The following is an 18,033-nucleotide window of genomic DNA, read 5'->3' on the forward strand; positions in this document are numbered from 1 at the left end:
CGACAGTGTTTTTGCAAGATGCATTTTATATGGTTCCAATTTTTAAGTAAACGGAGTAAAAATTGGTGGCAGGAGATACATTGATGATAATAAAAAAAATTAAAAAATAAAAGAAAACTGAAAAAAAGTGTTGGTATAATTTTGAAAACCACAAGTTAAAATACACATTAAAATGAATCTTTTTATATTGATATTAATGCCACACAAATGCATCGAACTAAACAGAATGATCAATTTTGTGTACCGCATTTTCCGCACTAGAAGGTGCACCTTATTGCCTTCTTTTTTCTCAAAGGCCGACAGTGTTTTTGCAAGATGCATTTTATATGGTTCCAATTTTTAAGTATACGGAGTAAAAATTGGTGGCATGAGATACATTTATTAAAATAAGAAATTAAAAAGTTAGAAGAAAACTGAAAAAAAGAGTTAACCACAAGTAAACCACAAGTTTAAATACACATTAAAATTAGGGCTGTCAAATTTAAAGCAGTAATGTGAAGTAATTTCATAACATGCCAAATAGGGTCACAATTAAAGTAATTAAACATTGTCCAACAAATAAATATATGTGTAATGTATATTTGACAAAATAATCGCATTTCCGAAGTTCGAGCCTGAAAGGGGACGAACCCGGAAGTGATACGTCACATCGGGAACAGTGATGGCAGCTCCATACATACGGCCGCCATATAAAGCCCTTCAAACAATGATTCAAACAGCGATTTCAGCAATAGATCGAGCGCAAGGGAGGAGATCCAAGTTTTTGAAGAGTTGGAGGAAGAAGAGGAGGTTGAAATTTTATGTTGGATCTAACATGTATTAGCCAGACGCTAATCAGGATGCAAACAATGTGCCTAAACTACCTGACATGGAATGGAGACGAGACCCATCGAGATTACAAGATTGGTAAGATATAGGCTGTTATTATTTTCATTATTTGAAGATGCAGGCATTTGCACATAATTTTATGTTTTTATCTATCTGATGACATTGTTTAAAAAAATAATAATCAGACTGCATGTTCATTTTGGCAGATCCTGCAGCTCTCGTGCATATAAAATAATAATATAAAACATTGGGGGGAAAAAAGGAGATGAGTCGTTGATGGCTTTCTCCACTTTATTGTGGCAACAATAAGAAAACAAAATAATAGCGGACTGCCGCCACATTCGACCGCGAAATTTTGTTTCTCATTCATCTCCGCCTCGCCTCGTACTACCAGCTACTACGACTTCCTAGCTGGGGCTATCGGCAGGAAGTGGCATCAAATGGCGTGAGGAAATGTACTTTTTTCACACAAGCGAACAGATTACAAAGCACCACTTCAGTGTTGTCCCAAGACTACATTTCCCATGATTCACTGGGGGACTTGAGCTGTCAATGGTCACATTTGACAGCATTCTGCCGCGGTCCTCCTCGCCAACTGTTTGCCCGCCATTCACGCTCGTTTGCATTTCATTGCTAGTCTGATACACTCCCGCTTTTTCGGTGAGGTCTGTTGTGTTTATTCGTTATTGGATCGTTTTTGTTCACCACTGTAAATAAGAGCACTGAAGCAAGAAGGGGTAAGTCGCCATTTCTGTACAACCTGTTTTCTCCTGTTTTTTTTTTTCAGCGTAAGAAGCTAGGTTAGTGGCTGTCTTCTCTTCGTTCTTTTTCATGATCAGGGTTTAGTTAGCGGGTGGGGTTCAAGTGTTGATTCCTTTTGTTTGTTGTTTTGGCCTGGGCTTACCCTGAAGCCGTGCTTCGTCTACATTTTGTACATATTCATGGCAAGTTTGATTGTTGTGTAAATTTTGTGCCACTTGTGAAATTGTGTGACTCGTTTTATGTTACGCCCTTCGCAAGCCGTCCTTGGGACGTAACACGAGCGAACACAACAACAACTATGCCACGACTATTGCCACGAGGTGGCTTTCGGCTAATGTCGCTAGCTTCTACTGTACATTCCACAACAGTTGGCAGCTCTGCTTTGACAAAGTCATCAGTCATCTATCCAAAAATCACACTTTTTGTCAAATCCTTGATCATAAGCAGACCGGTTAAGGAAGTAGGCATCTTCGAAGTGTTTGCAGCAGAGAACACTACTCGATGATGGCGTGAAATTCATTCGCTTCGTGTGAACGAAAGATGTCCATTTACGTGCCCTGCTATCCTTTGGCCACTCATACAACTTTTCGTTTGAGTGAGAACAAAACATCGCCACACACCGCCGTGGCATCTTACCGAGAAGCAATGCAACAAACAATACTGTTCTATGGCGGGCTTCCCTCGCACTTCCCGGTGTGACGTAATTTCCAAAGATTTCCGAAGATTGCCGAAGAAAAGCATTTTCGTTGTCAAAGGCGTTGCTATGGGTTAAACAAAGAATCTGGAAGGGTTGCGCTAAAAAAAAATAACGAAAATATGCTTATAAATGTTTAGCCATTGATATTATTCAAAAACATGGTTGGCCAACCTCACACCACATTACAGCTTTAACGCGTTAACGGGCAGTAATTAATTTTATAAATTAATCACGTTAAAATATTTAACGCATTTAACGCATGTGCGGAATGACCCGGTCATGCATTCCCTCAAACAGATTACAATGACGCACTTGAGAGCTAAGAAGCAGAGAAAGGTGTCTTGTTTTGTGCTTTCTCTTAACACAGGTTTACCACACGCGACGTGCTGGCACTTTGTTTCTTTATTAGCACATTCAGCTTCAACATTAACACAGCTTACGGCTCTCAGCAGGCCGTAACTCTAACTCACTCCTGCATCATGTGAGTAAACAACATTGGCACCGCGTGCACTTAAAGGTGCCTCGGATAATTTTATATCAGAATATTACAAAAGGCGAGTGGACAGAGGCGTTCATTGGACCGCGCAGTTTATTGGCATAAGCTTCGGCAACTCCTTCACAACAAACATAAGTACCATTTAGTGAAAGCACAACAAAAATAATATCTCTCAAAAAAATGTTCACAAAAAGAAAATCTCTTCAATCTGTATTAATGAGGCCCTATTCTCACACAGTTAAACAACAGTGCAAAGAGAACTGTCATTCCCAATCAAAATAGCTATGCAAGATACACATAAAACTTACTGAGACTTTGGTCTAACTCTATTTAAACATTTCGTTTAGTTCAACAAATACATTGGATGGCAATATTTATTCACAATATACAAACTATCAGAGATCAAGTACGTTGTGAAGCCAGCACTCAAATGACATGAATTACGATGGATGGACCAGTAAACAGGAAAATACGGCATCAGGCGAGGGACAAAACACACTTTTTGGCTAGATTTCTAAGTTAATTTAAAACTCCACATTGACAACTTGTTGTGTATTTAGTGTATCTAGTTTATTTTTTGATTGCAAATTTTGCAAATTTTATTAAAACCAAAACATTAAGAGGTGTTTTAATATAAAATCATATTAACTTGTACTAACATTTATCTTTTAAGAACTACAAATCTTTCCTGTGGATCCCCTAAACAGAAAGAATGTTAATAATGTTAATGCCATCTTGTGGATTTATCATTATAATAAACAAATACAGTATTTATGTACAGTATGTTGAATGTATATATCAGTCTTATGTCTTATCTTACCATTCCAACAATAATTTGTGGAAAAATATGGCATATTTTAGAGATGGTTTGAATTGCGATTAATTACGATTAATTTTTAAGCTGTGATTAACTCGATTAAAAATTTTAATCGTTTGACAGCCCTAATTAAAATGAATCTTTTTATATTGATATTAATGGCACACATATGGATCGAACTAAACAGAATGATCAATTTTGTGCACCGCATTTTCCGCACTATAAGGCGCACCTTATAGCCTTCTGTTTTCTCAAAGACAGATGCCTTATAATCAGATGTACCTTATACAGTGGTACCTCGACAGACAATTGCTTCGACACACAATCTTTTCGACATCCAACGTATAATCTCACTCGCCTATTGTTTCTACATCCGGCAAAATGCTCGGAATACAACGATTTACGACAGCGTCGCAATTTCATTGTTTTCCCGCAAGAGTCTTTCTTGTCAGAGAAATCAACATGCGTTCCAAGAATGTTAAAGCAGTTGGTGAAAAAAGAAAAAAAGTGAGGCTTACCATTAAAATGCAAATAAATGAAAATGATAGAAAAATGTGAGCGTGGGGTGAACTGCTTGACAATACTCCCCTGAACTCCGTTCCACAGTCTTTATAAGTCTAGGTGACGATTATTATTGTGGTACTATCGCCATAGAGATCGTCAGGTTTTTAATCATTTATTTCAGAACTTGTGCAACACAACACACCAACTGTCCGCGACAATTGACGCCAGCAACATGACATTAAAAGAATAAGTAATATCTCGACTACACTTTCTCTCACTCTGTCGTCAGAAACGCAGTGCATTCAGGTACACCACCCAAAATACATCCGCCACATTAGAACACGATTTGTTACATTATTTCCGGTATTATTATTATTATTATTAATATTACGATTTTTATTCCTAATTTATTCGTTTTGCTCTTTCTAATTGCTATTTGCAATTGTAACAGCAGTATTTATCAAGGATTTAGTGTAGTTTTTCGGACTGTGGAACGAATTATTTGGAATTATAATGTATTTTTTATGGGAAAATCCTGCTCGACATACGACCATTTTGACTTACAAACAAGGTACTGGAACAAACTAACTTCGTATGTAGAGGCACCACTGTTTATGGATCAATATTGGTGAATCATAATGTGACATTCCTTTAGTGTAGCTCCATCTAGTAGATGCATAAAGCTACTATTGCAACTACAACAACATAGTGACCCAAAAATAAGCTTTTAACAATCTAATAAAACCAAGGGTGATGGAGGAAAATATTTTATTCATAGTAACTGGAAGATTAAAACATGCCATTTAAGAATAATCATGGAATTTTCATTTAAAAGTTAGGTCCTTTAAATGGCGTCCTCCTGCATGAATGCGTTCTTGAAATCTGCTGTTGACGACTTAAAAAAAAAACAAAAAAACAAGTGGGAATGTTTGTGTATTGGCGGCCACACATTACTTAGACCACTTTTCCATTGGCATAATTTTTAAAAAAAATTCATATTTCATTCTTATCGTTGGACAAATGTTGCTGCTAACCTAGAACCTAATCACACTATTTCTCTTGTTCCACATATTTCAGGCTAAGCCAGCTATAATCACTCCCTTACAGTGATATGAAAAAGTATCTGAACCTTTTGGAATTCCTCACATTTCTGCATAAAAACAGCATCAAATTTAATCTGATCATTGTCAAAATCACACGGATGTAAAAACATTGTCTGCTTTAACTAAAACCACCCAAACATTTATAGGTTTTCATATTTTAATGAGAATCGCATGCAAAGAAGGGGGAAAAATAAATAAGTGGACCCTCTGCCTAAGGAGACTTAAAGAGCAATTGGAACCAATTTTTACCAAACAATTTAAGTCAGGTGTGTGCCCAATCACTCATGAGTGGTTTAAAGCTACCCTTCCCACTATAAAACACACACCTGGTAAGAATTGTCTCTGCCTACTATAAAACACACACCTGGTAAAAATTTTCTTGATGGGAAGCATTGTCTGATGCTCGGTCAAAATTGCTGTTTGAAGACCTGTGATCAAGCATTGTTGATTTGTATATTTGTATTAAGGATACAAAACAATCTCTAAAAGTCTGGATGTTCATCAATCAACAGTCAAAGAAGTTGTATACAAATGGAGAGAGTTTGGCACCGTTTCTTCTCTCCCAAGGAGTGGCCAAAGAGGACCCCAAGAGTTCAGCGCAGAATACTCAGAGAGGTAAAAAAAAAAAAGAACCCTAGAGTGTCTGCTAAAGACTTACGAAATCACTGGCACTGTCCAATATCTATGTGGACACATCAACTACATGTAAAACTATTGCCAAGAATGGTGTTCATAGGAGGACTCCACGGAGGAAACCACTGCTGTCTAAAAAACTCATTATTGCTCCTTTAATGTTCGCCAAAAGGCACTTGGACACTCCCCAGAGGTTTTGGCAAAATATTTTGTGGACTGATGAAACCAAAATTGAATTGTTTGGGAGTAACACACAACGCCATGTGTGGGGGAAAATGGAACAACTCACCAACATCAACACCTTATCCCCACCGTGAAGCATGGTGGAGGAAGCATCATGATTTGTGGCCGTTTTGCTTCCTCAGGGCCTGGACAACTTGCAATCATTAATGGAAGAAAGAATTTAAAGGTTTATCAGGATGTTTTGCAGGAAAACCTGAGGCTGTCTGCAGACAGTTGAAGCTAAAAAGAGGATGGATGCTGCAACAAGACAATGATCCAAAACACAGAAGTAAATCAACTTCAGAATGGTTTCAGAAGAACAAAATACACGTTCTGGAGTGGCCAAGTCAAAGTCCAGACTTGAAGCCCATTGAGATGCTGTAGCATGACCTAAAGACAGTGATTGATGCCAGACATCCCAGGAATCTGACTGAACTACAGCAGTTTTGTAGAGAACAATGGGCCAAGATTAGTCCTGATTGATGTGCCAGACTGATCTGTAACTACAGGAAGCATCTGGTTGAACTTATTTCTGCTGGTGGGTTGGGAGGTGGCACAAAATATTAAATGTGATTGTTCACTTACTTATTTTCCCCCCTTATGTCATTGTTTGCATGCTATCGTAATTAAAATATGAAAACCTATAAATTTTTAGGGGATTTAGTTAAAGCAGTTTTTTCATCTGTGTGATTTTGACAAAGATCAGATCAGATTTGATGGTGATTTTATGCAGAAATGTGACAAATTCCAAAAGGTTCAGATACTTTTTCATACCACTGTATAAGCCCCAGACATAGACATCATAATATATTGTGAAATCTATGCCCCAGAGTAAATATTTTCTTATATATTGTAATTTTATTGTTTTGTTTTTTTTTCTTTAATTTTTTTTTTTTTTTTAATCTGTTTAAACTGGAGTGCCACGTCAAATTTCACAATGTTCATTTCGTTGTCGACAATGTCAATAAAGACTATTTTATTCTATTGTACATGAGCAAGTGGCAGGCCTGCGAGACAGTGACCTTGAGCAAGGAAACAATGTCCCATTTTGGCAAAATCAGGATGAAATTCACAGTATTCCAGCTCAGGTGAAAAATTAATGAGGAATCTCAACGGTAGATTTCAAGAATGCATTTGTACAGCAGGATGCGATTGAAAGAACGTAATTTTAAAAAAAGTGAAAATTGCATCATCTTAATTGACATGTTTTGAGGTTTCAATTGCTATAAATAAAACATTTTTTCTTCAATCACTCTTTGTTTTATTGGATTGTTAAAAAGTTCCCTCTTTTGGGCTTCATGTTTAGCTACTCATGGCATGACTTTACCCTTTGGGCAGCTCCTTTTAACGGATGCATAACGCAAACCCAACGACTACTGCTGCTGCGCCTTATATATTAAAACTGTTTTAAAATAGGCCATTTGTTGAAGGTGCTTTTATACTGCGATGCGCTTTATAGTGCGGAAAATACAGGAATTTGAACTCGGGATTAAAACTGCAATGGAAACATCCTTAATGAGTGTATGCAAGTGGGCAAATGTTACCGTACTTTTTTGCGCAGGTTCACAAAGTGTTTCCCAATGGCCTTGCCACACAAGAGGGCACGATCCAGAAAGGAGACGAGGTGTTGTCCATAAATGGCCAAACGCTCCGTGGCGTAACACACGCAGATGCCGCTGCGGCACTGCGTCTGGCCCGTCCTCTAAAACTTGCTGTGGTGGTTGTATGCAAGACAGCAGGGGAAGAGCGAGAAGGCGGAAGTGTGGAGGCCAACTGTGCAAGTGCGTGAGTTCAGAGAATAGAATAGAATAGAATAGAATAGAATAGAATAGAATAGAATAGAATACAATACAATACAATACAATACAATACAATACAATACAATACAATACAATACAATACAATACAATACAATACAATACAATACAAAAGTAGGGCTGCAGTTTTGAATAATCGGTTAATCTATCAATTCGTTAGTTTGAATAATCGAGTAATCAGATTAGGAACATTTAATGCTTTGCAGAATAAATTTCAGGAGATGTAAATCAAAGGCTTGCTAAGATTGCACTTTCAAAAGAGCTTTAAATGTGAATACAAATTTTAAAAAAATCAGCTTGTCAAGAGTCAAGAATTTGCATTGGACCAGGTGTCAAGAGTCTGCATTGGAGATGGTGATGATGCTGAAACTTTGATTTGGTGCTGTTCCAGTGAGATTTAGAAAGATGACTGCCTGAAGAAAACATCAAAATTCTCTCAGTCCTTGATGATATGGGGCTGCATGTCAGGCAAAGGCACTGGGGAGATGGCTGTGGTTAAATCTTCAATAAATGCACAAGTTTACATTGAAAATTTAGACAGCTTTCTTATCCCTTCAATTGAAAATAATGTTTATCATTTACCAAGATGACAATGTTTCATGCCACAAAGCTAAAACTATTAAAGCATTCCTTGGAGAAAGACTCATCCAGTCAATGTCATGGCCCGCAAATAGCCCAGATCTCAACCATATTGAAAACCTGTGGTGGAACTTGAAAAAAACTGTCCACAGCAAGGCTCTGACCTGCAAGGATGATCTGGCAACTGCAATCAAAGAGAGTTGGCACCAAATTGATGAAGAATACTCATCAAGTCCATGCCTCAGAGACTGCGAGCTGTCATAAAAGCCAGAGGTTGTGCTACTAAATGCTAGAGATGGGTTTTGATTATTTCTTTGTTTGTTTCTCATGATTCCATTTTTTTTTTTCCTCAGAATGAAGTGATTCCATATATATTTCCCTGCACCTGCTCTATAAAAGTAACATTTACTGACCACCACAATGTTTTTCATTCATTTCTTTTAGTGTTTCTGAATGTTAAGGAGTTGCACTTTGGAACTAATTCATTATTTTTTTCAAGCTTTTTATCTAAGTTGGTTCTACATGATAAAATGTTTGAGTGAGTGCTCGTCCGAGACTGGTGATTCCATACTTTTTGCTAGGGGGTTGTAGCATAAAAGTATTTAAAAAAAAAAACAAAACTATTGTTTCCTTTCCCAAAGCCAAAAAAACTACTGGATTCCGAAGGATTAAGAAGTCAGGATGTACGGCGTCACTCCCAGCTAAATGTTTTCAAAAGAAACAAGCATCTAAACGTGTTCTTTTATAATATTAAGCTAATGCCGAGGCTAACTAGGATCAAATGAAGATGCTACATTTACTTAAAAAGAGGAAGCATTGCTTCAAAGTTAGCGCAGTCATAGAACAGACAAATTTCATATTCAGTTTTTTTAATGTTCTCGTCTCAACATTTTAGAAAAGACAGCTCGCTAGTTAGCCTCTGGCATTGGCTTAATCTTACCTTAAGAGAACACGTACTGTACTGCTTGTTTATTTCGATGACATTTAGCTGAGGGTGACACCATACGACTTCTTAATCCATCGTTAACCAGTTTTTTTTTTGTTTTTGTTTTTTTGCTTAAGGAAGGGTAAGAACGGCATCCATTCACTCCTGGAATACTTTGTGTCTGATTTAGATATTCTATATGCCAGAGGTGTCCAAACCAGTCCTCAAGGGCCGCTGTGGGTCCAGTTTTTGTTCCTACCGATCAAGCACATACCGTTTATCCAATGAGGTTTCTGCTGCCTAAAATCAACCGATAATGCTTGTAAGAGACCAGATTGGCGCAAAGGTGTCGTCCTGTTTTCTTGGAAAGAAACCCAGCACCCACTGCTGCCCGATGTGGAATAGTTTGGGGCCTCCCCGCATAGGCGCATCGTTTCACCAGTTTGGACGAATGTTGGTCCTTTTCGTCTTTTTCCGTAAGGTTTTATGATTGGCGATCTCCAAACCACCAGATCAATCAATGAGACGATGGGACATCCAAGAATTGGTCGGAAATGTTCCTCAATGACGTTCTCTAGTATGACGTTAAGGTTATGATTGGTCGATGGCTGTTTAAGAGGCGGAGTTTGCAATATGTCAACTGACTTCAGCAAGCTTTTGGTCACAGAAATGGTGGAATAAGTTTTGATTTTTTTTTTTTATTTTTTTTATCTCAGTCTCCTTTTTAAATGTTTTAATGTCCACTATGACACTTCTTTACTTGTCCATCACTAAGCTAAACTAATGGAGTGGCAGATGCTGTTAGTACAGCAATAACTCTGCACGTCTTCTCGTTCATTGTGCGCCGTATATAACCCTGTAATGTCGGTACTGCCGTAAATCGAGGACAACGTGTAATTCCGTAGTCTGTATGTTTGCAGTGGAGGAACCCGGTACTTTGATGAGTGTGAAGTTGAAGAAAGATGCAGGTGGAGTTGGTTTCACTTTGGAGGGAGGAAAGGGTTCAGTTCATGGAGACAGGCCATTATTCATCAACAGGATCTTTAAAGGTAAGGTAACTCGTGATTGTTACAGAAATGAATGTCAAACACATGAACATAAATTGACAGGTGAGTGAAAACCTGGATGCAATTATGCACCCTCTGATTAGAAAAAAAAAATAGCTGCCACGCGTGAACTGTCCCCCCTGACGGGAGCGCTTATTTATCACGCTTTATTGACATGAAAACATCAAATGTTTTCATGGACGCATTACAGTAGTGGATTTACGACTGTAAGATCAGTTTTAAATAATTACACAAAATATTAATACTGTATTTTAGTAACAAATCGTGGACTGGGCCACATAACCATCTTTGAACAGAAATGTATTAGTCTACAGGTTTTCACGACCATATCCCAATGACAATCACACAGGTATGACATTTATTAGTTCAAGCAGAGTAAAATAATACATATTCACAGTACAAGAAAGTCGTTTCCGTGTGGGCGCTCCCGTCAGGGGGGACATTTCACACAGGGCGGCTATTTTTCAGCACAACACCTGTTGTTGCGCTCAGCTTCTTGCTGCGAGACCGTGGCGACGAGCTTCGTAGTCTCCGTCTGATGATGTCTGCGATCGTGTTGGCATCATATTGATGTTTTCGCCGCTGTCTAACGGCTGTCGACACAAACGCACCATGGACCGAGATGGTGTTATACTTATATAGCGCTTTTCCACCTTTCAAGGCGCTCAAAGCGCTTTAGACTATCTTGCCATCTACCTACTGGTGACGAGCACCAGGAGCAACGTGGGGTTGCTCAAGGACACTTAGACAAGTTCATCAGGGCGGAGAATCGAACCCACGACCTCTGGTTTGGGGGACAACTACTCTACCACTGAGCCACACCACCCCAGATAAACAAACCGTGCTGCTTTCGAGATTTGCCCTTTTAACAATGGGCACACAGCAACTACTAAAATGACCGTTTATCTTCTCCGTTACTGCAACCAACTACCACACATGCCTTCACCATTTTGATTAATCAATGTTAAAGATTGTCAGGAAGGTTTTTGGGTTCGATTACTAGGCGGTGATTCCTTAGACAAGCAGAAAAAACACGCAGTAATAGGAGGAATGTACGTAGCGGTAATATGTAAACACAATGAGCTAACGGACAATGTGGCGGCACCAGTCAGGGGGGCGGGGTTGTGACGTCACGTGATTGGGGTCTATAACACTGTGTACCACTCCCTTTAGAGAGCAGCTCAAACAAGATCTAACCAGGGTAGAAAAAGAAGCGGGAGGCCCCGCTGCACAATCGAGCAAGAAGACAAGTAGATTAGAGTCTCTTGTTTGAAAAATAGATTTGCCTCGCAGGTCCTCATCTAGCAGCTTCATTAAATAGTACCCGTAAAACGCCAGTGTCAATGTCGACAGTGAAGAGACGATTCCGGGGTGCTGGTTTTCAGGGCAGCGTGGCAAAGGAATAAACTTTATTTGAGACTGGACAATAAAAGGAAACAATTAATATATATTTGTCAACAATGGTGAATGTAATGTGATGGTCTGGGGTTGCTTTGGTGCTGGTAAAGCAGGAGATTTGTACAAGATCAACGGGGTTTTAAATAGAGAGGGCTATTTTGCAACACCCTGTGGACAACGCTTGATTGGAGTCAACTTCACACTACAACACCACAGTGACCCAAAGCACACCTCCAAATTATGCAAGAACTATTTAGGAAAGAAGCAGGCAGCTGGTATTCTATCAGTAATGAAGTGGCCAGCACAGTCAACAGATCTCAAACCCATTGAGCTGTTGTGGGAGCAGCTTCTTCTCAACAAATTAACAGCTAGTACACCATAGGTCTGCAAAGCTGTAATTGTTGCAAAATGAGCATTCTTTGATAAAAGCAAAGTTTGAAGGAGAACATTTTTATTTCAAATAGAAATTCTTATTTCCAACCTTGTCAATGTCTTGACTATATTCTCTATTTATATTGAGCCACATTTTAAAAATAAAAGTGTGACTTTTGAAGGAAAACACAAAATTATCTGGGTGACCCAAAACTTTTGACCTCTGTATATTTGTAAGGCGTCAAATTCATGAAAAATAGAGCTGACATGTCAGGTCTCAGAAGCTGTAGGCATGCCCCGTTATCAAACTCAGACGACAAATGTGTGATTCGTAATTTGGTTCAGCAATTTTTATCATCTGTAATACATAAGTCATCTAAGTTATCTGGAACATTTGGGTAATAGGTTGCAAAACATTCATTTTGTGAGTAATGAAGTGGTTAATACATTTAACAGAGCGCTACTCAGGTTTTGTTCCATTGCGTAGCTAATGTAATAGCACTAGTAGTTAGCAAATAAATCAATTTTAATTTTAATGGAAGCGTAAATACTCTTGTATGGTTTTTTTTTTTTTTTAATCAATAAATAGTTACAAGAAAAAGTATGTGTGCCCTCCTTTTGGAATGACTTGGATTTCTGCATATGTAATCAGAACTTAATCCAATTGATAAGGGTTGGGAGTCTTTTTAGTACTGTATATTTGGAGTCATTTGCTCTGTTCAGGTCATGCATTTAAGTTATGCATTCTTCCCCACGACAGACCGCTGCAGAGTTCGCGCTTTAAGACGTTTCTTATAGAACTATCAACAGGGGTGAACGTGGTTAGAATTTCTTGCTGGAACTCCCCCGACGTGAAGGTCGTCATGGAGCCAGAAATTTTATATATTTATTGATTTTTTGGGGGGTGGGGGTCAAAATTACTGAAATGCACAGAAAACTGTTTTGGTCTGTTATTTCTATAACACATACAAAAAATGATTTTCATTTAAAATTGTATTTTTTCAATGATCTGCAAAATAAAACAAAAGCAGCCTTAACCGCAACCTCGATCTCCTAATTTTTGATCTTCCCTCATTTCCTAACATACTAAATGCCAAAAATTCTAACTACTTAAAAACATAGGATGTAAATTAAAATTGAAGATATTGTAAACATTTACTTTTTGTTGTGTTTTTTAAAAAGAAATATATGGGTAACATACATTCAGAAAAATAAGTACAAATGACTTATATTATGCAGAGTGAAATGGAATTTTAAATCATAAGGAAAGGAATGAGTAACCTAACATAAATTAATAAATATAAGTTAATGTGCACATTGACAGCTAAGATTTTCTGAAACTCCCCATCAGAGCAAATAAAACTAAATATGATAAATAAGCCTCCTCAACTCTTTTGTTGCTCTTAAAGATTTTATCCATTTTATGTTGCATTGCCCTTTTTTGTTGCATCAATTCAACAACCATTTTTTTTTCTTCTTGTTTTTGCTTTTTCAGAAAACATGCACATTTTAACCAATCAGAGCTAACTATCTCTGGTGATCACATGTCTGTATGTCAGCCAATTGAACAGATAAATGAGTACAGGCATTTTGCTTTGCTGCATGCATTCGCACATTGACGTGACTCGTCATCGTCAGACTCAGATAACTGCAGCAGCTGGGGAAACCTCAATGCCGTCCGTGGAATAAAATAAATAATAAATATCGGTGGAAACGGATTAAGCTACGCAAGCACGTCATTATGCTTGTTGTTAACACCTGTGTATGTAAATCTGATGTTGGTAGATTGTTTTCTTCTTGGCAGCTTTTTTTTTTTTTTTTTTTTTACATAGTGTTTTGACAGATGGCGTCATATTTTCGGAATCAAAGCACCGTATACCAGAATCCCTGAATCTTATACCGGAACTGCATTCCTGACCGTTCTAGCCCACTTTCACCCCTAATTATAAATTAATGTCGTTTCAGGCGGAGCAGCAGAACAGTGCAGTCTTCAATGTGGAGATCAATTGTTGCAAGTCCAGGGTACTAAATTTCAGGGTATGACCCGCTTTGAGGCCTGGAACATGATCAAGGCTTTACCTGATGGATCCATCACATTGGACATCAGGAGGAGACACGCCCACTAGAAGCTCTTACACAAGAAGAAGACCAAAGCAACAATGTTATGCTGTTGGTCAGCCAACTCATGAAAACAAAACATCAGACTGTCAGTATGATTCAGCATTTCATAATTTCAAAGACAATTTACTGTAATCTAGTACCTTTTTTTGCTTGCATAGTTTCAGACAAACTCCTGGAAATTCCGTGTTTTGTTCAACATTATTGATGCATTTCAAATAAATCTTATTGATCTTAAAGGGACATAGTATTTTTGCAAACATGCTATACAATAATTACAGACATGCTTGCTTCTGTTGTTTTAGTACATAATAAAATAAAGATATTAAAAAGTGCAACTAACAATAAGATACATCTAAAATAGTATGAGAAAGAATGTTTACGTGGGCACACAAAATGGCCCCTGCATTCAAAAAATGAGTAAGCAATAAGAACAAGCCACAGGCTTACAGTTGACGAACCACGTCATAACCGCGCCACATGATAAGTGATAAACATAACGTTGTAAGATAACGTCGTGCACTCAGTCAGCCAGTAGTGCTCATTCCCAGCTGAAGCTGACAGAAGATAATCAGCATTGTCATGACAAGAGAGAGAGACAAACTCTTTCCCTCAGTCCAAGACTGATGCCACCCTCGGACGACGCCTTGCCTGCGTCCCGGCCCACTTTAAGACATGCTGCTAGAATGGACCCTGGGCCCAGTTTTTCCCTCTGTTTGTCTGCCATTTTTTGTTCCTCAGTCCTTGTTATTTTTGACTGTTCTCAACTTGGTATAAATTGTCAACGTTTTGGAACGTCGTTGTTAGAGCTTTTCTTCAAATTATCAAATTTAGTGTCAGATAGTGGTTACGACAACGTGAATGCATGGCGAACAGTAGTGTATCGACACATTTCCTCTAATGTATGATCTAGTCATGTCTAATGTCAGGGTCACATCAGTAATGAAATGCTTACTATGTTAAAAGTGTCTTATCAAATGAGAATGCATTGAAACATACAGTGGGGCAAATAAGTATTTAGTCAACCACTAATTGTGCAAGTTCTTCCATTTAAAATTATTAGAGGCCTGTAATTGTCAACATGGGTAAACCTCAACCATGACAGAATGTGGAAAAAAAAAACTGAAAATCATATTGTTTGATTTTTAAAGAATTTATTTGCAAGTCATGGTGGAAAATAAGTATTTGGTCAATACCAAAAGTTCATCTCAATACTTTGTTATTTACCCTTTGCTGGCAATAACTGAGGACAAACTTTTTCTATAACTCTGCTGGTATTTTGGCCCATTCTTCCATGCAGATCTCCTCTAGAGCAGTGATGTTTTGGGGCTGTCGTTGGGCAACATGGACTTTCAACTCCCTCCACAGATTTTCTATGGGGTTGAGATCTGGAGACTGGCTAGGCCACTCCAGGACCTTGAAATGCTTTTCACGAAGCCACTCCTTGTTGCCCTGGCTGTGTGTTTGGGATCATTGTCATGCTGAAAGTCCCAGTCACATCTTCAAAGCCCTTGCTGATGGAAGGAGATTTTCACTCAAAATCTCTCGATACATGGCCCCATTCATTCTTTCCTTTACACAGATCAGTCGTCCTGGTCCCTTTGCAGAAAAACAGCCCCAAAGCATGATGTTTCCACCCCCATGCTTCACAGTGGGTATGGTGTTCTTCGGATTCAATTGAGTATTCTATCTCCTCCAAACACGAGAACCTGTGTTTCTACCAAAAAGTTCTGTTTTGGTTTAATCTGACCATAACACATTCTCCCAGTCCTCTTCTGGAGCATCCAAATGATCTCTAGCGAACCGCAGACGGGCCCGGACGTGTACTTTCTTCAGCAGGAGGACACGTCTGGCAGTGCAGGATTTGAGTTCCTGGCGGCGCATTGTGTTACTGATAGTAGCCTTTGTTACTGTGGTCTCTGTAGGTCATTCACTAGGTCCCCCCGTGTGGTTCTGGGATTTTTGTTCACCGTTCTTGTTATTATTTTGACGCCACAGGGTGAGATCTTGCATGGAACCCCAGATCGAGGGAGATTATCAGTGGTCTTGTATGTCTTCCATACTCTAATACAGTAATTGCTCCCACAGTTGATTTCTTTACACAAAGCGTTTTGCCTATTGCAGATTCAGTCTTCCCAGCCTGGTGCAAGTCTACAATTTTGTCTCTGGTGTCCTTCGACAGCTCTTTGGTCTTGGCCATAGTGGAGTTTGGAGTGTGACTGACTGAAGTTATGGACAGGTGTCTTTTATACTGATAATGAGTTAAAACAGGTGCCATTAATACAGGTGACGAGTGGAGCCTCGTTAGACCTCGTTAGTAGAAGTTAGACCTTTTTGACAGCCAGAAATCTTGCTTGTTTGTAGGTCACCAAATACTTATTTTCCACTCTAATTTGCAAAGAAATGCTATAAAAATCAAACAATGTGATTTTCTGTTTTTTTTTTTTTTTTTCCACATTTTTAGTTCAGTTCAGATAGACATTCTGTCTATCATGGTTGAGGTTTACCCATATTGACAATTACAGGCCTCTCTAATCTTTTCAAGTAGGAGAACTGGCACAATTGGTGGTTGACTAAATACTTATTTGCCCCACTGTAGACTTCATTACCTATTGGCGTGACACTTCGTCATTCTTTGCGTAACGCCTTATCAGAGAGGGCTGAGCTTCATTGACTACTAGCCGAAAACGGCACACGCTCATGTCGGATTTAAGCTTGCATTTTTGAAGAACTACAAAAGCTGTACCGCATACAAACAGGAAGGATTATCTCAGGAGTGATTTTTTTTCGAGGATTCAAGGTAATTATTATATTTTTCATACCATGCATGCGTGATTGAAGCATTTATTCGCAGGAATTTTCTTTGTTTTCACATGGAGGCGGCTAATTTTCGTAACTGACTAGCATCATCGTTGGCAATATATATCCGAAATAAATGCTACCTGCACATTTGTTGTTTTTAACCAAGAATCAAGACTGTTTTACGCCCATGTCCATGGAGAATTAGGGGATTTAGGCATTTAGTCACAATAATTTACCAGAAAAGCTCATTTTCCGCCAGGCGGCCGCTAGCCTCATTCGCTGACAGAGTAGCATTTTACTTTGACAATATACGTAAAATAAACGCTAACTGCGCGGTTTCTTGGCTTTTAACCAAGAATCGAGACTGTTTTACGTCCATATCTATGAAGAATTCAGGGATTTAAGCATTTATTCACAAGAATTTTTGCCAGAAAAGCTCTGTTTTCGTCAGGCGGCCGCTACCCTCATTCGCTAACAGTATATAGAGTATAATGATTATAAAGGGCTATTCTATTCTATAATAAGTTGTGATTTTATAAAGAATTTATTAATAATCTATTTACATATTATTTATAATTGATTCTGCATGTTTTCCTCAAGTATTAAGTTTCTGATGTTAAATTGAGTGATTTATTAGCTGTTGAAAACTTGCAGAAAATAAATTTTAAAAAGTTGCTATTTTGGTCAAAAACTTATGTTAAAATTACTATTGATCCTGAAAATATAGGTGATTATCTCTGCATTTGGAGATTTTTCGTGCATCTAGTGTAAAATCTGAGACTTTTATAGCAATTTTAAGTTGTGTTTTACTTTTATAAAAAATAATTAATCGGGATTTTATAAGGGAACGACTTTGAATTTTTTGATGCCGCTGCACATGGAGACTCATATAT

General features: G+C 38.3%; 1 protein-coding gene across 5 annotated transcripts in view; it reads left to right on the forward strand.

Annotated features, from left to right (window-relative positions):
* The window catches only part of il16 (interleukin 16), a 129,293-nt gene extending 114,716 nt beyond the window's left edge, over positions 1-14,577 (forward strand). For all 5 annotated transcript variants that reach the window (XM_057839858.1, XM_057839890.1, XM_057839868.1 and 2 more), the window contains 3 exons: positions 7,624-7,843; positions 10,304-10,432; positions 14,186-14,577. In XM_057839858.1, the coding sequence (XP_057695841.1) occupies positions 7,624-7,843; positions 10,304-10,432; positions 14,186-14,346 (510 nt within the window). In that variant the 3' untranslated portion in view covers positions 14,347-14,577. The remainder of the gene's footprint in view (positions 1-7,623; positions 7,844-10,303; positions 10,433-14,185) is intronic.
* Positions 14,578-18,033: the final 3,456 nt, after the last annotated feature.

The sequence above is a fragment of the Corythoichthys intestinalis genome, chromosome 1 (assembly GCF_030265065.1).
Source record: "Corythoichthys intestinalis isolate RoL2023-P3 chromosome 1, ASM3026506v1, whole genome shotgun sequence".
Classification (NCBI taxonomy): Eukaryota; Metazoa; Chordata; class Actinopteri; order Syngnathiformes; family Syngnathidae; genus Corythoichthys; species Corythoichthys intestinalis.